This window comes from Bufo gargarizans, chromosome 2, assembly GCF_014858855.1.
Source record: "Bufo gargarizans isolate SCDJY-AF-19 chromosome 2, ASM1485885v1, whole genome shotgun sequence".
Lineage (NCBI taxonomy): Eukaryota > Metazoa > Chordata > Amphibia > Anura > Bufonidae > Bufo > Bufo gargarizans.
The window spans coordinates 289117583-289136947 of NC_058081.1; the positions used below are offsets into that span (position 1 = coordinate 289117583).

General features: G+C 42.2%; 1 protein-coding gene across 1 annotated transcript in view; it reads right to left on the minus strand.

Annotated features, from left to right (window-relative positions):
- Positions 1-19365, minus strand: part of NELL2 (neural EGFL like 2) — a 394581-nt gene that overhangs the window by 290458 nt on the left and 84758 nt on the right. The window contains exons 3-5 of the mRNA XM_044280375.1: positions 16466-16616; positions 1699-1872; positions 400-496 (exon numbers count right to left, since the gene is read on the minus strand). Coding sequence (XP_044136310.1) covers positions 400-496; positions 1699-1872; positions 16466-16616 — 422 coding nt within the window. The remainder of the gene's footprint in view (positions 1-399; positions 497-1698; positions 1873-16465; positions 16617-19365) is intronic.

Sequence of the window (19365 nt, forward strand, 5' to 3'; positions counted from 1 at the left end):
GGTGTTGGACCGCCACCGATCAGATACTGATAACCTATCCAGAGAATAGGTCATCAGTTGTAAACCCTTTTAAGTATGCATGGACTCATGTAAAGGGGCCTTACTTGTATGGTCCAGTGCCGAGGACTTCTGGGTGATCAACTTACACTCTTATAGGCAGTGCTAGCAGCAGTCAGGCAATTATCTCTAGTTTTCACTGTAGATGAAAGAGTCCTGAAGACACACATTTCTCCTCCCTCCAAGGATGCAACATGGACATTTGCCCCCATATTACTGGGACTATATGATTGGTAACAGCAATCTAGCTTTCTAATGTGAACAGATCTATCATTAATGGCATAGCTTAGACCTAGGATGAGTCTTTTATTGCCAAGCCAAAACATACAGCAAACCACATACCTTAAAATAACCATGTGCGCCATTTCTTTGTCCAACCCATAAAGTTGTCCCAGATGGAATATCCATGTATGGCTTTTCCACAATTCTTTCATAAATCCTATTAAACAAAATACAAGATGTATAATACGGACCTGTTGCAATTGATGGTTGATGGAAACCAGTATGCCACACAAGATAACACACAGGAGTAGTCTGAGATTCCCCAATTTGATCAGGCAGAGTGCTCCTGAAAAGATCTGCCCGATCACAGAGAGAACAGAACACTGATTGTTTAGCTCCCTGTTCACTCCTTGCAAGGATCATAGAAATCAGTACAGGGAAGAAACAGGAAGCGAAGCAAACACTGTTCAGCTTCCTGCTACTACTTGGAGGACACCAGTCTAGACCTCAGGTATTATATATTAAGCACTTCACCACTCTCCACCATGAATCCTAAAATTAACTCTTCATTGCTCTAGACCATCAGGGATCCTAAAATTCACCCATTAGCTGCTATAAACCACCGGGGATCTTAATTTTAACTCCAACAGTGCCATTGAAGACCAGATATATTGATATTACCACTTTCACTGCCCTAGACCAACTAAATATTACAGTTCTGTGTGTTAATATTTATTTCACGCCTTTCCTCATTGCTGGCTTGGGTGCAGTGCCGACTGACTCCCACCACAAATACCGGTCAGCAGTTTGAAGGGGTAGCGGTGCTTGCTGCCTCTACCAAATTAACTGTGCGTCGTCTTATTTGCAGCAGCCATGCGGTGTACCGTAAATGACACACAGGTAATTGTGAAGTGGACGCAGCTCTCACTTGAAAGCAGCTATCCCTTCAAACAGCTGATCGTCAGGGGCTCTAGGACTCGGACCCCCGCCTATCTGATATTGATGACCAATCCAGACTTGATCAGTGTCTTTGCACTGCACAAGCTTTTACCATCACATCAGAGCCTTTCATCATAGATGTGTCAAAGTGCTTCCTGTTATATACAATGGCATATGTCCTCCTGAGTACCTCGGCTTGGAACAGTGCCGTTTACAGTACTATTCAATACAGTAAAATAAAGTTATGTGGACATATAACTCCCCAATACATGTAAAAGAACACTCTTTTGTCGTACATTGGGTTAATGGGAAGAAACTGTCTAGATCTTTCAGGCATGCTGAATGTCTAGCAATTTAAACATATTGGCATCTGTCAAAAAACAGTAATCCTGTATGAAAAAATACATGCAAATCTTCTGTTAAACAGGTGTACACTTGTGTGGGGTCATATAGATGAGAAGGGGCTGTATAGTTCCTTACTTGTTACAATCCACATGTAAAACCAGATGAGAAGCGCTGACTGCCAAGGAAAATCGATGCCATTTGTCATCTGCCAAAATATATGGAAAAACTTCTGTCTGCGATCGATGACTCCCTGAGCGGTAATGTAGTCTGACTTCATTTCGATGCCCACTACTTTCAAGCTCAAGATACCTGTTTGTCAAAGAAAAAAAAAAATACCATATAGAACATACTGTATATAGACTATTTGGAAGCACATACAAATCGGCAAGCAACGCCAAACTTAGTAGACCTACAGTACATGCATATGATGTCAACCTCCATACAAATGGTACATAAGAGGCGTAACTACAATTGGCTGAGAACAATCTATATAGAAGATGATGGTGAGGAACATTGCCTTTCATATTTCTCCAGAAAACAATGATTAGTACAAGTATCAAGGATGAACAAAGTAATAAAATGGAACAGAAGATGTTAATACTGAATGCAAATAAAGATCTTATTTTGATGCCAATGTTCCTTCACAGAAGATATAATCGGCAGGGATGCAATATGTTTTGTAATAGTGTGGTGGACGTGGGTGGATCAGTGTCCATATGGTACCAGAATGTTAGCCAACCAGTAACAATCTGTGACAAGTCTCCTTGGAGATATCAGAGGCAGAGCTGAGAAACATAAGTGTTATTCTGAATATCTTGCATTGCTGATCAATTGGTCCATCAGAGCCTAAACTCTGACTTGTTAACATTATTTCATATGTATCAATCCCAACAGTTACATTACTGATAAAAATGATCTTCATGACGAGTGCTGAAAGAAAACGTACACGACACATTGGGTTATATTTCCTAATACTGGCATACCACTGGCGTATCAACATCTCTACTGTATTAAGTGTGTGAGAGCAAAATCACCTGTTGGTGGGAATTGGCCTTATGGAGCCTCGGCATGACTTTTAGATGTATCCAAAAATAAAGGCACCCAGGGGTTTCATTACGCCATGTACTGATAAATGTGAACCAGTGATTAGTGATCTTTAATTAAATGAATAACGATTAGGCTGCTTCCACACATTCAGGCTTTCTGATGCAGTGTTTGAAGCCACAATCAGGAGAGGATCATGACAGGAGAAAAAGTATGAAGAGCAGATACAACCTCTCTACTGAACACGCAGCAGCACCCCTAGGCTAAAAGCCTTGTTGTTTTACTGTGATTACTAGTCACCTCCATGCCAGGTGTATAAAAAACCTCAAGCCAGTTATTTATGGATAATAACTCCATTGTATGCATAAAGTATGAGTTCACATTTATCACTGATATTGCCGTCTTCATAGCAGTGCCCACGGTTCTGCTACCTCCTAAGATACTTCTAGACACGTATGTTTAGTTACAGACAGCTCTAATATATGGGTCATGGTTGACCATTCTAAATACCTGAAATTTTTGCTTTTTGTAATTTTATTATTATTTTTTTACTTGTGTATCATGTCTATTATTATAGGCTGCCAGACGCCATACATCCGGCCTCAGCAAAACGGATTGATGCCGGCCTAGCCAGTTGGATGCCATATGCACCAAGGCCTGACTATGTACCTGGATTTGCCATACGCACTCTAGTTACAGAATCAACCACGTTATTCACTATTAAGTGGTTAGAGGTAGCCAGTACCTCCCTCCTAATAACCTAGCATAAGCTCAGTTTCTTATGTGGCTGTGAGGTCTCTTTTAAATAGACCAAGTACACTTAATGACCTTCTCTAGTCTGTCCTAAGCCACGGGCGTCTAGTAGTACATCACTGACACCTGGTGACTTAGACAACAGCCACTAGTACCAACCCCCGTCCCCTGATGACTCAAGAGGTTGTCAGTACTAGTATTTTTTCTATGTATGTTCCATTTTTGATGAAACGCGTAGGGACATATGAGCATACTTTCATTCATCCAGGGACATATGAGCACATTCTCATTCTGTCCACGGTGTTACCACCACCTTTAGTCTAACTAGATTAGGTGTTCCCCTCCCCATCACCCTGACAGGGTCTCATAGGGACCTTAGTTCAGGGTAAGGTTCCGGACGGGACCACCCCTTGCGGGGCACGGATCCCGTGTTAGGGTAACAGGGTCACAGTAGGTCAAGCAGGGCGCAACAGGGACAGTTGTTCCCCTTGCGGCCCCTTTCTTCAAAAGGCATTTCCTTACCTACGAAGTACCCTTCCCTCGGATCGGAACACCCTATCCATGTGCTAGAATAAGAACTTACCTTGGTCGTCTGCATTGCCCGTTCGTCATCAAGCACGGCTTGCCCCGGTACCGGTAAGATCCATCCTTATTTCTTATCCCGACTGGGCTCGCTCCTGCTCTCCAAGCGGGATCCAGGACACCCTCGCCGGGGTCTATTAGCATTTTTGTGGCACCTCGTGACCCTTGGGGTCCACACAGCCTTATAAAGGGCTCGCCCTAGGGACCCTGGGTACAGTGAGTCACTGCTCTAGTGGCACACCTGTACACAGTACCCGATCGTCTCTGTTTGTTTGTCTTGTAAGGGGACTTTACTTGTTTTAGTCATACCAATAAATATCACGTTTTAATTGTTACTGCCCCTTTGATTTTCCTATTACGCTTGACAGCAGTACCTTGGGGAGAGGTGCGCTCGCACCATTCTCACCCTCACAGGACAACTCAAATTTTTCTCCTGCTACTCATGTCTATTATTTTAATCCGTTTTAAAGGGAACCTGTCATCAACTTTATGCTGCCCATACAAACAGCAGAATAAAGTAGAGACAGGTGAGTTGGATTCAGCGGTCTGTCTTTTAAAAGTTAAAAGTAAGTGGTTGCCGAGAACCGACATCACAATCATTTCAGATTGGGCCTGGAAAAGAGTCACGGCCACCTGAGAAGAGTCATGGTTCTTCATGAATTCCTGCTCTCCCTGCTGATGATTGACAGTCTTCTACCTAGTTTTCTCTCTTTCTCTCTAGGAGAGAACTGCCAATTATCAGCAGATGGACAGGAGAGCAGGAGATTATGTATAACCAGGACTCTTCTCAGGTGGCCATGACTCTTTTCAAGGCCTGGGCTGCAATGATTATGATGCTGGTTCTCAGCAACCACTATGTTTTAGTTCATGAGTGACACATCGCGACATCAGCATTTCTGTCACTATTTTACGCTGCCCTCAGCAAGGTCAGCATGATTTTGATGACAGGTTCCCTTTAATAGACAGAGTCCCCCCTTACTTTCTGGGCTCCTATGCAACTGAAAAGTTGTACAAATAGTATGTCCACCCCGGTAGATGATATCTACAGGTCTATATTTTTATTCTTATTGGCCAACTTATTATGTATAAAAAGTAGAAACTAAAAATACAAAGGCAATATATTGCACATTATTAAAATGAAGAGGTAACTGTAACATACATCAAAAGGGTACAATGTAATAGAGAAATCTGGCATCTGTCCTCTTATATTGGTGAGCTCTTGAGTTTCCTCACATAAACACGATGTATTTTTCCTACTTGAAAACAACAACCTATACTTAACTCATTTCCTGTGTCTGTGTCCTTCTAATATAAATTGCCTAAGCTTCATTCCTCCACCTCCTCCTTACATGCTGCATGTAAGCTAGCTATCCTCCCACAGCAACCGAGATGAAAAACATTCAGTAATTGGAAAACATGATGTACATTGATGCTGTGGGCTACAATAATTAAAGACTTCAAGTTTTTCTGGAGATACCGTATTTTGAACATGAAAGTCTTTTAAATATGATATCTTACAAAGCATCTTCAAGGGCATACCAGCAAACGGTAAAGAATATGCATGTATTATATTGTTTCTAAACAGCGTGGAGGTGATTGCTGCATTTAAATGTAGCTCTCACCTCTGCTCATAATGAGGCAATAATCAGAAACAAACATTTTTCTTTGTACTTTAGGATAGGAAACGCCATCAATATCTGATTGGCGGGGGTCCGACATCATGCATCCCTACTGATGAGCTGTTCTGCGGCAGTTTCAGTAGCTTACTACATTCATTTCAATGGGAGAAAACCAGTACATACAATGGAACTGCTAAAGAACAGCAGATGGACAGAGGTGCAGGGTGTCAGACCCCTACCATACAGATATTGATGTGATTGTCATGACATGTCGTAGTTTTATTCCGGCCGCCTCTCTGCATGTTTGCCGTGCTGCGGCTGGACCTCTAGCCCGCCCCTATTATAGTGAATGGCACCAGAGTGTACTTCTGGCGGCACGCGTGCACTATCGGCAGCACGGATCCGGCACGGATCCGGCAGGCTGATCTGATCGGAATAGACTGCCAGAGAAGGCTTCCGCTAATGTGAAAGTAGCCTTATTAAGTTTGTTACAGTCTCCAAATAAACACACATACACTTATTAGCACATATTTGCCATACTCAATTTGCTTTGACGTGCTTAAATAATGGTCCCACACACTGCTTCATTAATAATGCTATGCAGTGCCCACATAATAGCCCAAAATTAAATAAAGGTCCAAAATAGTGCAGCAGAGAAGTCATCGAATACTGCTATACAATAATCAAATAGTGTGTTAAAGGGGTTGCCCAAGTTATATTTATTGATGACCTATCCTCAGGATAGGTCATCAATATCAGATCGGAGGGGTCTGACACCCAGCACCCCCTCCAATCAGCTGTGTGAAGAGAAGGCGTGCACGGTGTCAGCGCCGCCTCCTCTTCACTGTTTACCTTCTAGCCGTTGCATCTGCAGTGGTGAGCAGGTGTAATTACACCCAAGCCTTCCTATTGAAATGAATGGGACGGCTTGGGTGTAATTACACCTGCTCACCACTGCAGATGCAACGGCTAGAAGGTAAACAGTGAAGAGGAGGCGGCGCTGACACCGCGCACGCCTTCTCTTCACACAGCTGATCGGAGGGGGTGCTGGGTGTCAGACCCCTCCGATCTGATATTGATGACCTATCCTGAGGATAGGTCATCAATAAATATAACTTTGACAACCCCTTTAAGACCTAATTAATATAACATTGCTCACATAATAGTGCCTTTATTAAAGTGTTATTTGATATATAGTTGTTATTGTTGTTATTATTATTATTTTATCAACTAGGAGAAAGTGTTATTTTCCTCATCTTTCTGCAACCTATAAGTTCTCCTTTCCTATCTGCACTCCTTAAATGTTCAGAAAGCTTGTCGGTTCACGAGAAATCTAGGGTCTACCAGTAAATAGAAGACAAATGGGGGAGGGGAGGTGCAGCAGCCGTATCCTTCTGGCTTTGTGTCTATGAGTGGGGAGACAGGACGGAAATGATAAAAGTTGAATGGCTTAGAGAACCAAGCACAACTATGGCATCACATCAGGATTTGATTGACACAAGAGGCATGGGAAGAAACAATATGCCCATGCTATCGTAATAGCTATATCACTGCATGTATACTGGTAGTGGTACAATCTACATAGAATGGGCAAAAGTGATGATTGAAACATAATATATAATAAAACATATACACAAATTTCCACACTGTGTAACCACCTTTACAGAAAGAACCATGTTTCTAAAATGTATACATTTTAATAGGTTTGTAATAGTTTTACTATGAATTAAGCTGTCTCAGATCATCTCTGTCATGAAAACATAACGAAACTCACGTCTAAAGATCAACTGTTGCTAAAACGCCAGCAGTAGCACTAAAAGTATTCAATTTCCTCAAGAAACAGAACATGTAATTATGTTTAGCAGGATAAATATTAGTGTAACAAGCACTAATAGCAACATAGTTTTCTGCATGGACTAATCTTCTAAACAGCGTAAACACAAGACCCATGAAGTAGAGAGAATGTTATTCAGCAGCAACATGACAAACTGCGATAACTGTATTTCCTGAACTGAATTAAAGAATAATAGAAAAATAATTAATTGATAATGGACAGAGCCCATTATAAACATGTGTATAAGAGAAGGTAGAATAAGATTTATTTGAAATGTACCTTCTGTTGTACTTTTTAAACTTTTTAGGAACCAGGAAGATTAAGATGACAAGCATTTGGCAAACTACCTAAAGAGAACCCGTCACCACAAAATGCAGCACAATCTGCAGGCAGCATGTTATAGAGCAGGAGGAGATGAGCAGATATATCATTTTGTAGGAAAAGATTCAGCAAAACTTGTAATTTATACATTTAAAGGGGTTGTGCACATTTGGGTGGGTGTGGGTTAAGCAAAAACGCCCTCCTTGGCAGGCCTACCTAGGGAAACATAATTACCTGCTTACTGACACTGGCTCCTGCACTCTCTGGCCTATGCTGCCCCTCTTGGGTCCCTGAATGTACACTTCCAGTGTGTAGCCGCTGCAGCCAATCATGCGTCATGTCAAATCAAAATACTCCATGCGTCAGTGTCACGGAAGGTGTACAGAAAATAAGAAGACACAAAATAAAGATCCGACTGACTGGATCCAAAACTAAGGAACAAAAGGGAGAGCCCTGCAACAGACCTGGCTCTCTCCCTAACTGCTCAGCCTATGCGAAAATCTCAATGGTAGATGATCGCATATAACACCTGTATAACACCTGAACACCCTATAATAGTGAGGGGACACGACCACCGGCTCCCTACACTTGATACGGAGGGAGTCAGGGTCACCTGGGATCCAGCAAACAGGAAAACACAAATGAATGAACAAAACTTATCTGTAGAAGACTCAGTAGTAGGATCAGCATGCACACACTCCAGGAAGGAATATAAACCGCAAAGTGATGCAGTATGGGAAGGGATTTAAAGGGATGCAATCAGTGCAACTACATGACAGCTGAGAGAGGCTAACGAGATGAGAAAATGAAAGAGAAACAAAAGGAACCTCAAGGAGGAGGTTCTGAAGGACGTCTGTCAGAGCTTCTCAGATGTCTGGTGGTGACAGTCAGTTGTCTGATTAGCCCACATCCTGTCAGAATAATGTACTCACTTTGCGACCTAGTGGCCTGTGGCCTATGAGAGTGAATGGCAGGGCCAAGAACCAGGGGTTCCCATGCCCTGCCTCACTATTTAACTGTATGTTTGTTCTGAGGATGGCGATACAGTTGTGTGGTGGTCACTACTTTCATGGCCCTGGGCAAAACATCCAGGTTCCAAACCTAGAATGTCTTGACCTAGCAATGACCCAGCAGATGGCCCATTTCAGCACAGGCCAATCTGGCATTTGCCGGAATTGCCAGATGGGTAGTCCAGCCATGCTACCCGTCATACATTTTTGTCATACTATCAAATTGGTGAAACTGTAAAAGGAATTGTCCAGCCTTTTTCTAAGTGATGGCTATCATCGCTAATTGAAAGAGGCCCACCACCCCATACCCTCAATAATCAGTATGTGTAGGTCTGTTGGCAAAAGTAGCCAGGACTACACAACACTGTCAACCTTGTAGTGGAGGGAGCTAGTTACTACAGCACTGCTCCTATTGAAGTTAATGGGCGCAACGCTGCAGGAACGGGCTCTGTCCACTATATCGTTGACGGAGCTGTGTAGTTCTAGTGCTGACTTCCAGTGCTGGAGAACAGCTGATTGGCAGGGGTGAAGGGTGTCAGACCCCTACGGATCAGGTAGCAATGGCCTATCTTTAGGAAGGTAAAAATCTGGACAACCCTTTTACATGACACAGGATAGTTACTGTATATTAGTACTTCAGATCAAGGGGTTCCCTGACCTGGCCATTAGTATCCAGTCTAGCATGCACAAGCTCATATGTATACTTTTTAAAGGGAACCTGCTTTGTTCTCTTCCTCTGTTACTCTTTCTAGAAATGATGAATAAATCAACAATGGCTAGATATGGCTACACCTTCAGGTTTTTAATGGAGGATTAAAAAACAAAGAGTATATGTAGTCTGTGACCTTAATTCTTTCTTAAATTTTTTGATCAAACACCTTATATCCCACACTTAGGGTCTATTCATACATCCACAAAATTGGTCCTCCTCCATTCCGCAATTTTGCGGAACAGGTGCGGACCCATTCATTTTCAGTGGGGCCACAAAAGATGCGGACAGCGCACTATGAGCAGTCCACAACGGCTCTTCCGTTCTGCAGCCCCGCAAAAAAATAGAACATGTCCTATTCTTGTTCACATCCACTGACAAGAAAAGGCATTTCTATTATAGTGCTGGCCATGTGCTGTCCGCAAAATGCGGAATGCACATGGCCGGTGTCCGTGTTTTGCGGATTTATGGACCACAAAACTGTTGTGGACGTGTGAATGGACCCTTACTGTCTCTTATTCTTCTTGGATTTAGGAACACATTGACAAGCTGGTGGTGTGTACTGAAACAGTCTTTAGGCCCTTTTCACACAAGCGTGACGGATTGGCTCTGGATGCTTTCAGGGAAACTCGCACTATTTTGCAAGCAAGTTCAGTCAGTTTTGTCTGCGATTGCGTTCAGTTGTTCAGCTTTTTCTGCACGGGTGCAATGCGTTTTGATGCGTTTTTCACGGGCGTGATAACAAAAGGTTTACAAACAACATCTCTTAGCAACCATCAGTGAAAAACACATTGCATCCGAACTTGCTTGCAGATGTAATGCGTTTTTCACTGAAGCCACATTCACTTCTATAGGGCCAGGGCTGTGTGAAAAATGCACAATATAGAACATGCTGCGTTTTTCATGGTACGTAGAACTGATACATGAAAAAAATGCTCATGTACACAGGCCCATTGAAATGAATGGGTCAGGATTCAGTGCGGGTGCTATGGGTTGACGTCACGCATTGCACCCGCGTGGAATACTCGCTCGTGTGAAAGGGGCCTTACACGGATCAATCAGATTTGAGAGACACACCCATTTGACAAGGGAAATGAAAACCTCGCCCATCAATACAGTGAGGAACAGAAGTTACATAGTTACATAGTTAATACGGTTGAAAAAAGACAAACGTCCATCAAGTTCAAACACCCTGCTATTTTGCAAGTTCTCCCACTTAGAAATCATGGAGGGGTCTGAAATTCACATTGTAGGTGCATTCCCACTCTGAGAGACAGAATTTTTTTTAAAAATAAGGAAATCACATTGTATGATTTTTAAAGAATTTGTGGGAGAACTTGCAAAATCGCAGGGTGTTCAAATACTTCTGTTCCTCACTGTATATTCATTACATTCAGGAGGAAGCACAACACAAAGTTCTGAGAAAATATATTCCAAAATTGTTATTACACTGGGAATGCAAGTGTCAGGAGAAGTGACAAGTCAATTTAATATAAGTTAATGAATTATAATTGGATATGATTATTTTTTAAATAATTTTATGAATTATAATTGGATATGATTATTTTTAACCTCCAGGAAAGGTAACTACAGAGACTGTGTACTAGAGTTATTTGACAGGTAACGCACCTGAGGCACTGTGGGAGAGCCAGCATTTACAGTATGCCAGAAACCCGCTGGATCTCTGTTGGTTCCCATTATAGTGAATGGGAATCTGGTGGTGTGCAGTGGTGTCCAGCTATATGCTGGATACAGTAACTCCAATAGTCTGTCACTCTGCCAGAACAGACTACCGGATTTACAAACTGTAGATGCAAATGAACCCATAACAATGGTAATCGGAAAACAATACAGGCGTATACAGATTAATGTCAGAGGATTTTACAGACAAAGGTTCTATTATATTGTATTGTATGGCAATAGCAATGCAAAGCGCATGCTACCATTCGAGTTTGGGCTAGTCCTGAGGGCGTTATCTGGGAAGACTAGCCTTTGCTTCAGGGAAGCGACTAGTCCGCTATATCCTGGAATAGCCCTGATGCAGTTGGAGGCTGACCCACGCGGATCATAGACACCGGTGTGTGGCACTGAAGAAACGGGCAATACAGGTAGTCAGGAAACAGGCAGAGTTCAGGGCTTGCAAAGTTCATGAGAATCCGTGAAACAATGCAAAGGTCAGAGCAGGCGGCAGAGGATCAGTGTGGTGAACAGGCACAGGTCAGACGGCAGAGGATCAGTGTGGTGAACAGGCACAGGTCAGGCGGCACAGGATCAGTGTGGTGAACAGGCACAGGATCAGTGTTGTGAACAGGCACAGGTCAGGCGGCACAGGATCAGTGCGTGAACAGGCACAGGTCAGGCAGCACAGGATCAGTGTGCTGAACAGGCACAGTTCAGGCGGCAGAGGATCAGTGTGGTGAACAGGCACAGGTCAGGTGGCACAGGATCAGTGTGGTGAACAGGCACAGGTCAGGTGGCAGAGGATCAGGAAACAGGCAGCAGTCGGTACACAGATGCAAACAGAAGATAGCACAGAGACCTAGCGAGATCTACAGAGACCAATTGCTCCTTCCATGAGGTGAGGAAACAGCAGAGCTTATAGAGTCCAGGCTGATGAGCAATTGGGAACAGCCTCGCAGCAGCTCACAGAGCAAGTGGAAGTTAACCCTTGCTGTACTGCAACTGAGGTGAGATACAATGAACAATGGCCCTAATTCACACACAGAAAGACCATGAACTGCCACTGGAACAGCAAGTTAATAGTAGAGATAAGTAAATTGAAAATTCAGAAATGTAACTTAGAGAGAGAGACTTTTTCAGGCAGTTAGAGCAATTCTTATTTGGGTCGATCTGATTCATTTAACAGGGAAGAACACTATATGGGGCAGCCTGGTGGCTTAAGCCCCCTTCACATACATTAGTTGTGTCCGGCCAGCTACTTCAGGCTGGGAGCCGGACACAACTGATATATGCGCATAGCACTTCAGTACATAGATCCGGCATCTATACTGTAAATGCGCCAGAAGGAAAGCAATGCATGTAGCGCATTTCTGTCCAGCGCTGTTTGACATTAGGCATCACCAGTGATGCGCAGGTTGAATATGAATGATCCCATAGAAAACTATGGGATCACTTCTAGCTTCGGTTCCACCCCGGATTTTTTACTTCACAAGGGTAATTTCATCAGATCGTTGGATATATGTGGAGCTGGCCTTAGTGGTACCCTGTGCTCATATCCAAAAAAGACAACATTTACATGGGGTTTGTATATTTTATGTGTTTGCACAGATTTCTTTCTATCTCACTGCTTCACTCCCACACTCCAAAAACTGCATCACATTCTATTGGAAAGAGGGACTGATGAGAATGCTCACATATCTCTGTATAGCACTGCAGAATATCTTCTTCTAATCAATGACAATTAAGGGAACTACTGTAAGTAGTGCCTAGAGGTTACAGAATTTTAGTTATTTTCTTGTATGGAACAGGACAAAATGATATGGCATCCCCATAATATAACAGCATAGTGGAATATGATAAAGTAGATTTTACCTGAAAGGAATACGCACATAATGCATTCACATAGTAAATAACGGTAAGGATTGGTGGATATTTGTTAAAAAACAATGTTACATATAGCAAAAACTCAGATTCGAACTCTTTCAGAGATCCTGTATATCTGAAAGCTGAAACTTGATTGGTCCCCTTCACCATCGGAGGATGCACTTAATCTATGAGGAGATGCGCACATCACCATAAATTAAGCAAATCCTCCAGCAGTCCATGCACCTAGAATGAGACTGGGGTAAGCGAGCATAAATCTCCCAGATCCAATGGCCCAACCACACCATGCCCACTCAATGCCCCCTTTTTCGAAAATGGCAAGGATGGTGTAAGGCCATATGCACAACCAAGTTTGGCATTTTAAGAGTCACAAATGCAGAGTTTGCTACTTTTTTATGCCAGTTAACTGTCATAAAGGTGATGACAAATAACCCCATTGAGTGTAGTGTACATGTTTGACCACCACTCCGTTCAAACTCCTCACTGTGGTTGTGCAGTGGGGAGGAAAGGGGGCTTAGACCTCCCCTCATTTTGGTGATTGTGGGATCCCTGACCCCCTGCAATCACACATGTAGTATCACCCACCTTATGGATTGATAATAAATGTGTTTGTTGGGCAACCCCTTTAATTTAAAGACTTACAACGTACAATGATGCCACACAGCATTGGTTAATTCTGTGATCTTCTAGATGTGTTCAACAGATGGACATGAGCACAGGGAACTGTATATAAGTCTCTCTGGGACGGTTGGCATTTCTAACTTCAGACAGTTCCGTTTCGGGAAATGGATAACTAGTGACCATATGATATATTCCCACAATCTGCATGAGGAAGCTGCATGTTGGCAGTATGGGCTACTACAGCTGGCAGATTATTAATGTCCAATGCATAGCCATCAACAAATGAACGTGGGGAATTCTCTGCATACTGTATTTCCAAAGACGATGATGCAAGGTCACCTGTAGAATCAATTTCCTTTTCTCATCCAGGAGATCATAAACTATTTTTATGGCATTCTGAATCTACATTATGTAAAATTCTGAGTGAACCAACTGTCCAATCAAACTACATTTTATTTCACTAACAGGTTATGTGAGAAAGACATGAGCTAAATGCACGAAGGAGCATACAGGAGACATTCCAAAGTTTAACAATTACTTATGATGTGTTAATATATCACATTGGGTTTTGCATTAATTTTTGTAGCAGAGCTGAACTTTTGTAGCAGAGCTGAACTTTTGTAGCAGAGCTGAACTTTTGTGGCAGAGCTGAACTTTTGTGGCAGAGCTGATCTTTTGTGGCAGAGCTGAACTTTTGTGGCAGAGCTGATCTTTTGTGGCAGAGCTGAACTTTTGTGGCAGAGCTGATCTTTTGTGGCAGAGCTGATCTTTTGTGGCAGAGCTGATCTTTTGTAGCAGAGCTGAACTTTTGTAGCAGAGCTGAACTTTTGTAGCAGAGCTGAACTTTTGTAGCAGAGCTGAACTTTTGTAGCAGAGCTGATCTTTTGTAGCAGAGCTGAACTTTTGTAGCAGAGCTGAACTGTCTCAGCTGGGCAACCCCCTGTCTAGGTCATTATCTGATTATTATTACAATAAAAAATTTGGGTAGGCACATATTTCCTCATCACATGGTGCCTACTAATCAAATGGTCTGTAGTCATATGGAAAATACTGATAACAACTCGTTGGGCGAGGTGTTAATAAAGGTACTGTATGACAGTTTAAAGGGAACCTGCCACCATAAAATGCAATAAAATCTTGAGGTAGCATGTTATAGAACAGGAGGAGCTAAGTGGATGGATATATAGTTTTATGGGAAAAGATTCCATAAAATTTTGAATTTATTCAATTAATCATCTGCTCATTTTATGCTTAGGAGTCATGTGGGCGGTCCTACTCAGTGACTTACAGATAACGTGGCATGACTATGCATACAGAGCTAGCTATCAGTCAGTAGGACCACCCACATGGTTCCTAAGCGCAGAATGAGCAGAGGTTTAAATGAATGAATGATACATTTTACTGAACTTTGCTCTATAACATGCTGATTGCACTGCATGGTGCCAGGTTCCCTTTAATACTTAATATACTGGCCCACAATTATAAACTGTAATAGTAAGTTTAGACATCATGTGACAAATGTATCACATTGGTGCACACTCTGTGGCAGATTTGGGGTACCTTGTTAGAAGTTGCATATTTTCCTCTTTTTGAGGGCTCATGCACACAAACGTATTTTCTTTACATCTCCGTTCCGGTTTTGTTGCGCACCGTATGCGGAACCATTCACTTCAACGGGTCCGTATAAAAAAAACGGAAGTTACTCCGTGTGCATTCTGTTTTCGTATTTCCGTTCCGCAAAAAAATAGAACATGTCCTAATATTGTCCGTATTACGGACAAAGATAGTACTGTTCTATGAAGGGCCAGCTGTTCCATTCCGCAAAATATGAAATGCACACTGACGTCATCCGTATTTTTTGTGGATCCTTTTTTTGCGGACCGCTAAAGAGATACGGTTGTGTGCATGAGCCCTTAGGCTGAGTTCACATCACCGTTTAGCTTTCCGTTCTTCTGATCCGTTAGAGCCATCTATTTGAGCCATTTCCATCTGAAAACTTTATTCTCCATCTAAAAAACTGATTTTTTTTACAGGATCCTGTGACGGATCAGAAGAATGGAAAGCTTAACTCTTAGGCCTCTTTCACAGGAGCGTGACGGATTGGCTCCGGATGCGTTCAGGGTGCGTTCAGTGAAACTCGCACCACTTTGCAAGCAAGTTCAGTCAGTTTTGTCTGCTATTGCGTTAATTTTTTTCTACGCAGGTGCAATGTGTTTTGATATCTTAGCAACCATCAGTGAAAAACGCATTGCATCCGCACTTGATTGCGGATGCAATGTGTTTTTCACTAAAGCCCCATTCGACATTTTTTGCGGTCCGCAAACCGCGGATTCGCAAAAAACGGAAGCCGCCCGTGTGCTGATCCGCAAAAAATGGAAGCCGCCCGGGGCCTTGGAACGGAGCAACGGATGCGGACAGCACAAGGAGTGCTGTCTGCATCTTGTACGGCCCCATTGAAGTGAATGGGTCCGCACCCGAGCAGTAAAAACTGCGGCTCGGATGCGGACCCAAAAAACGGTTGTGTGCATAAAGCCTTTCTCGCGCTGATCAATAATATATTTATCCAAATTGGCCCATAGTAGATAGGGGTCACCTAAGACCCATAAATACTTCAAAGCTGACATTGCTTTCAGGTTACTCAAAACGTTTTTGTTCTAATAAATGTGTTATACTACAATTTATAAAATGCCACGGCAGATGAAAAATTCAGTTTTGAAAATCCCCCACATTCAGCCTGCTACATCTGTATAGCAACAAACAATCTCAGATGCTGACAGATTTTTAGGGCAATGGGGAATAAAACTTTCATTTCATAAAAACAAAAAACTGTACATGAGACGATTACCTGTGATCTGACTGATGAATAGAGAGAATGACACCTGAATTTAAAGCAGCCTGCTTCAAAGTCACCAACACAGTGAATTCATGTTTATTCTTCAATTTCTGAAAAAGTTTTTCTGATAAAGCGGAAGAAGCTTTCAAATTTCTTGAAGAATCTAAAGGAGAGAACAAAAAAATGATCATTTTCACGTTGATGTTTCCTGAGTTCACTCCTATCTAACAGTATCTATAAAAGTATTTATAAGGGTATATAAGGGTATGACCACATGGTCAGGTTTCTGGATGAAATTTTGGAAGCCTAAATCAGAAGTGGACCATAAAATGATAGAAAGTATAAAGGACAGGTAGAACTTCTCTTTTATTTTTATTTTTATCCATTTCTTGTATTGGCTTCCAAAACTACATACAGGAACCTGACAGTGTATCTTTAGCCTTCTAGTCCTTTAAAGGGGTTCTACGATCTTTTTAAAAAAAACTAATCTGTCAGCCTTCTGACCTGTTGTGGTAATATAGCCTGGTCAGTACTTACTCTTCCGTTGGGCTTCCATCTCCACTACACTCACACTGACTATGGACTTATCTGCTCAGGTCCCGACCACATGTGTTCCTGTTCAGTTGTCTACTGTATATACAGCTGAAAAGGAAGACTCAGAACACATCCAGACTGGACCTAACCTGAAGAGCCGTAGCCAGTGTGAATTCAGAGGAGATTGTGGAATTGGTGGCCTGACAAAAGGGTAAGTACTGAGCAGATTATCTTCCCGCAACAGGTCAGAAAGCTGCTGGAAATTTTTTAAAGCACAGAGAACCCCTTTAATGTACTTCATTCATGGAATTCTCACAGACCATGGTTGTGTCGAACACAATCACAACAACTACAATGTTAATGGCCCTCAGTGTTTAACTTGAAAGATTAACTTAAAATATAGATGACCTGCTTTTAACCATCCCACATATATTTAATGAATGATTCATAAATCCTAGCTGGGGCAGACTCTCACACTATACATGCAACTGTGCTAGTCTACTGTACGTCTTCTGAGTTACATTTTCGGCTTACCAATCTATAATAATACTTTAGGTTTACTTATCATACAACCACAATAAAGAGGGTTGTATAAGCAAAATGCCTAAGGCTACATTCACACAAACATATTTTGGTTCCGTGTCCGTTCAATTGTTTTTGCGGATAGGATGCAGACCCATTCATTTCAAGGGTCCGCAAAAAAATGCGGACAGCACACCGTGTGCTATCCGCATTCGCATGTCCGTTCTGTAGCCCCTCAAAAAAAATACATACGTTTTACGGACAAGGATAGGCATTGTTACAATGGATCTGCCCAAAAATTAAAAACAGATGCCATACGGACAATTTTTTTTGTGGATACGCAAATTGCGGACAGCAAAACACATACGGTCCTAAGTGAGACACGTTAAATAAAAATCAGGTCTTTTTGACATTTTGCAGCCTTGTGCTAAAATAACAAAAAATTCTATTTTTTTTCACATCATTTTGCACTCAGTACCCCATAATGACAAAGTGAAAACATAATGTTTGAAATCTTTGCAAATTTATTGAAAAGGAAAAACTAAAATCTTGCAGTCACATAAGTATTCAGACTCTTTACTCCAAGCACCAGCTATTGCAGCCTCCAGTCTTCTTAAGTATGATGCCACAAGGTTTGCACACCTAGATTTGGGGATTTTTTGCCATTTTCCTCTGCAGATCCTCTCAAGCTCTACCAGGTTAGATGGGGACCATCAGTGGACAGCCATTTTTTTTAGGTCTCTACAGATGTGTTCAAATGGGTTTAAGTCAGGGCTCTGGCTGGGCCGCTCAAGGACATTTACAGAGTTCTGCGTACACCACCATTGTGTTGTCTTGGCTGTGTGCTTAGGGTCATTGTCTTGTTGGAAGGTGAAACTTCAGCCAAGTCTGAGGTCCAGCGCACTCTGGATCAAGTTTTCATTAAGAATATCTCTGTACTTTGTTCCATTCAGCTTTCCCTCAACCTTGACCAGTCTACCTGTCCCAGCTGCTGAAAAAGACCTCCACAGATTGATGCTGCCATCACCATGTTCCATTGAAGGGATGGTATTGAGCAGGAGATAAGCAATGCCTGGTTTCCTCCAGAGATGAAACTTAGAATTGAGGCCAAAAGGTTCAATTTTGGTTTCACCAGACCACAGTATCTCGTTTCTCACAGTCCGAGTCCTTTAGGTGTTTTTTTGAAAGCTCCAGGCGGGCTTTCATGTGCCTTTTACTGTGCAGAGGCTTTTTTATGGCCATTCTGCCACAAAGCACAGATTGGTGGAGTGCTGGAGTTTTGGATTCTCCCATCTGCACTAGTGTTGAGCGCGAATATTCGAAAAGCAAATTTTTATTGCTAATATCAGCACTTTGAGAATTCGCGAATATTTAGAATACAGTGCTATATATTCGTAAGGACGAATATTATTATTATATTTTTTTTTTCTTAACACAGTGCACATCAGGTGATCATCCCTCCCTTCTTCTAGCTTGTGGGCCAATGAGAAGGCTTTGTCACAGCTTAGCAACATCCCTAGCAACCAATAGAAAAGTTGCCTACCCCACGCCAGTATTGTGCGTGCATTACGCAAATAATACATTGCCGATTTTCACAATCAAGAATATAATCTTGAATTTGTGAATACATGACGGATATTCTACAAAATATTTTGAAATATCGCGAATTTGAATACTGCTCCTGCCGCTCATCACTAATCTGCACACAGAATTTTGGTCCAGAGGGACCATTAAGTTCTTGGTCACCTCTCTTACCAAGGTCTTTCTCCACCAATAAATTTGGTGGAGCAGCAAGCTCTAGGAAGAGTCCAAACACCTTCCATTTAAGAATTATGGAGGCCTTTGAGCTCTACAAG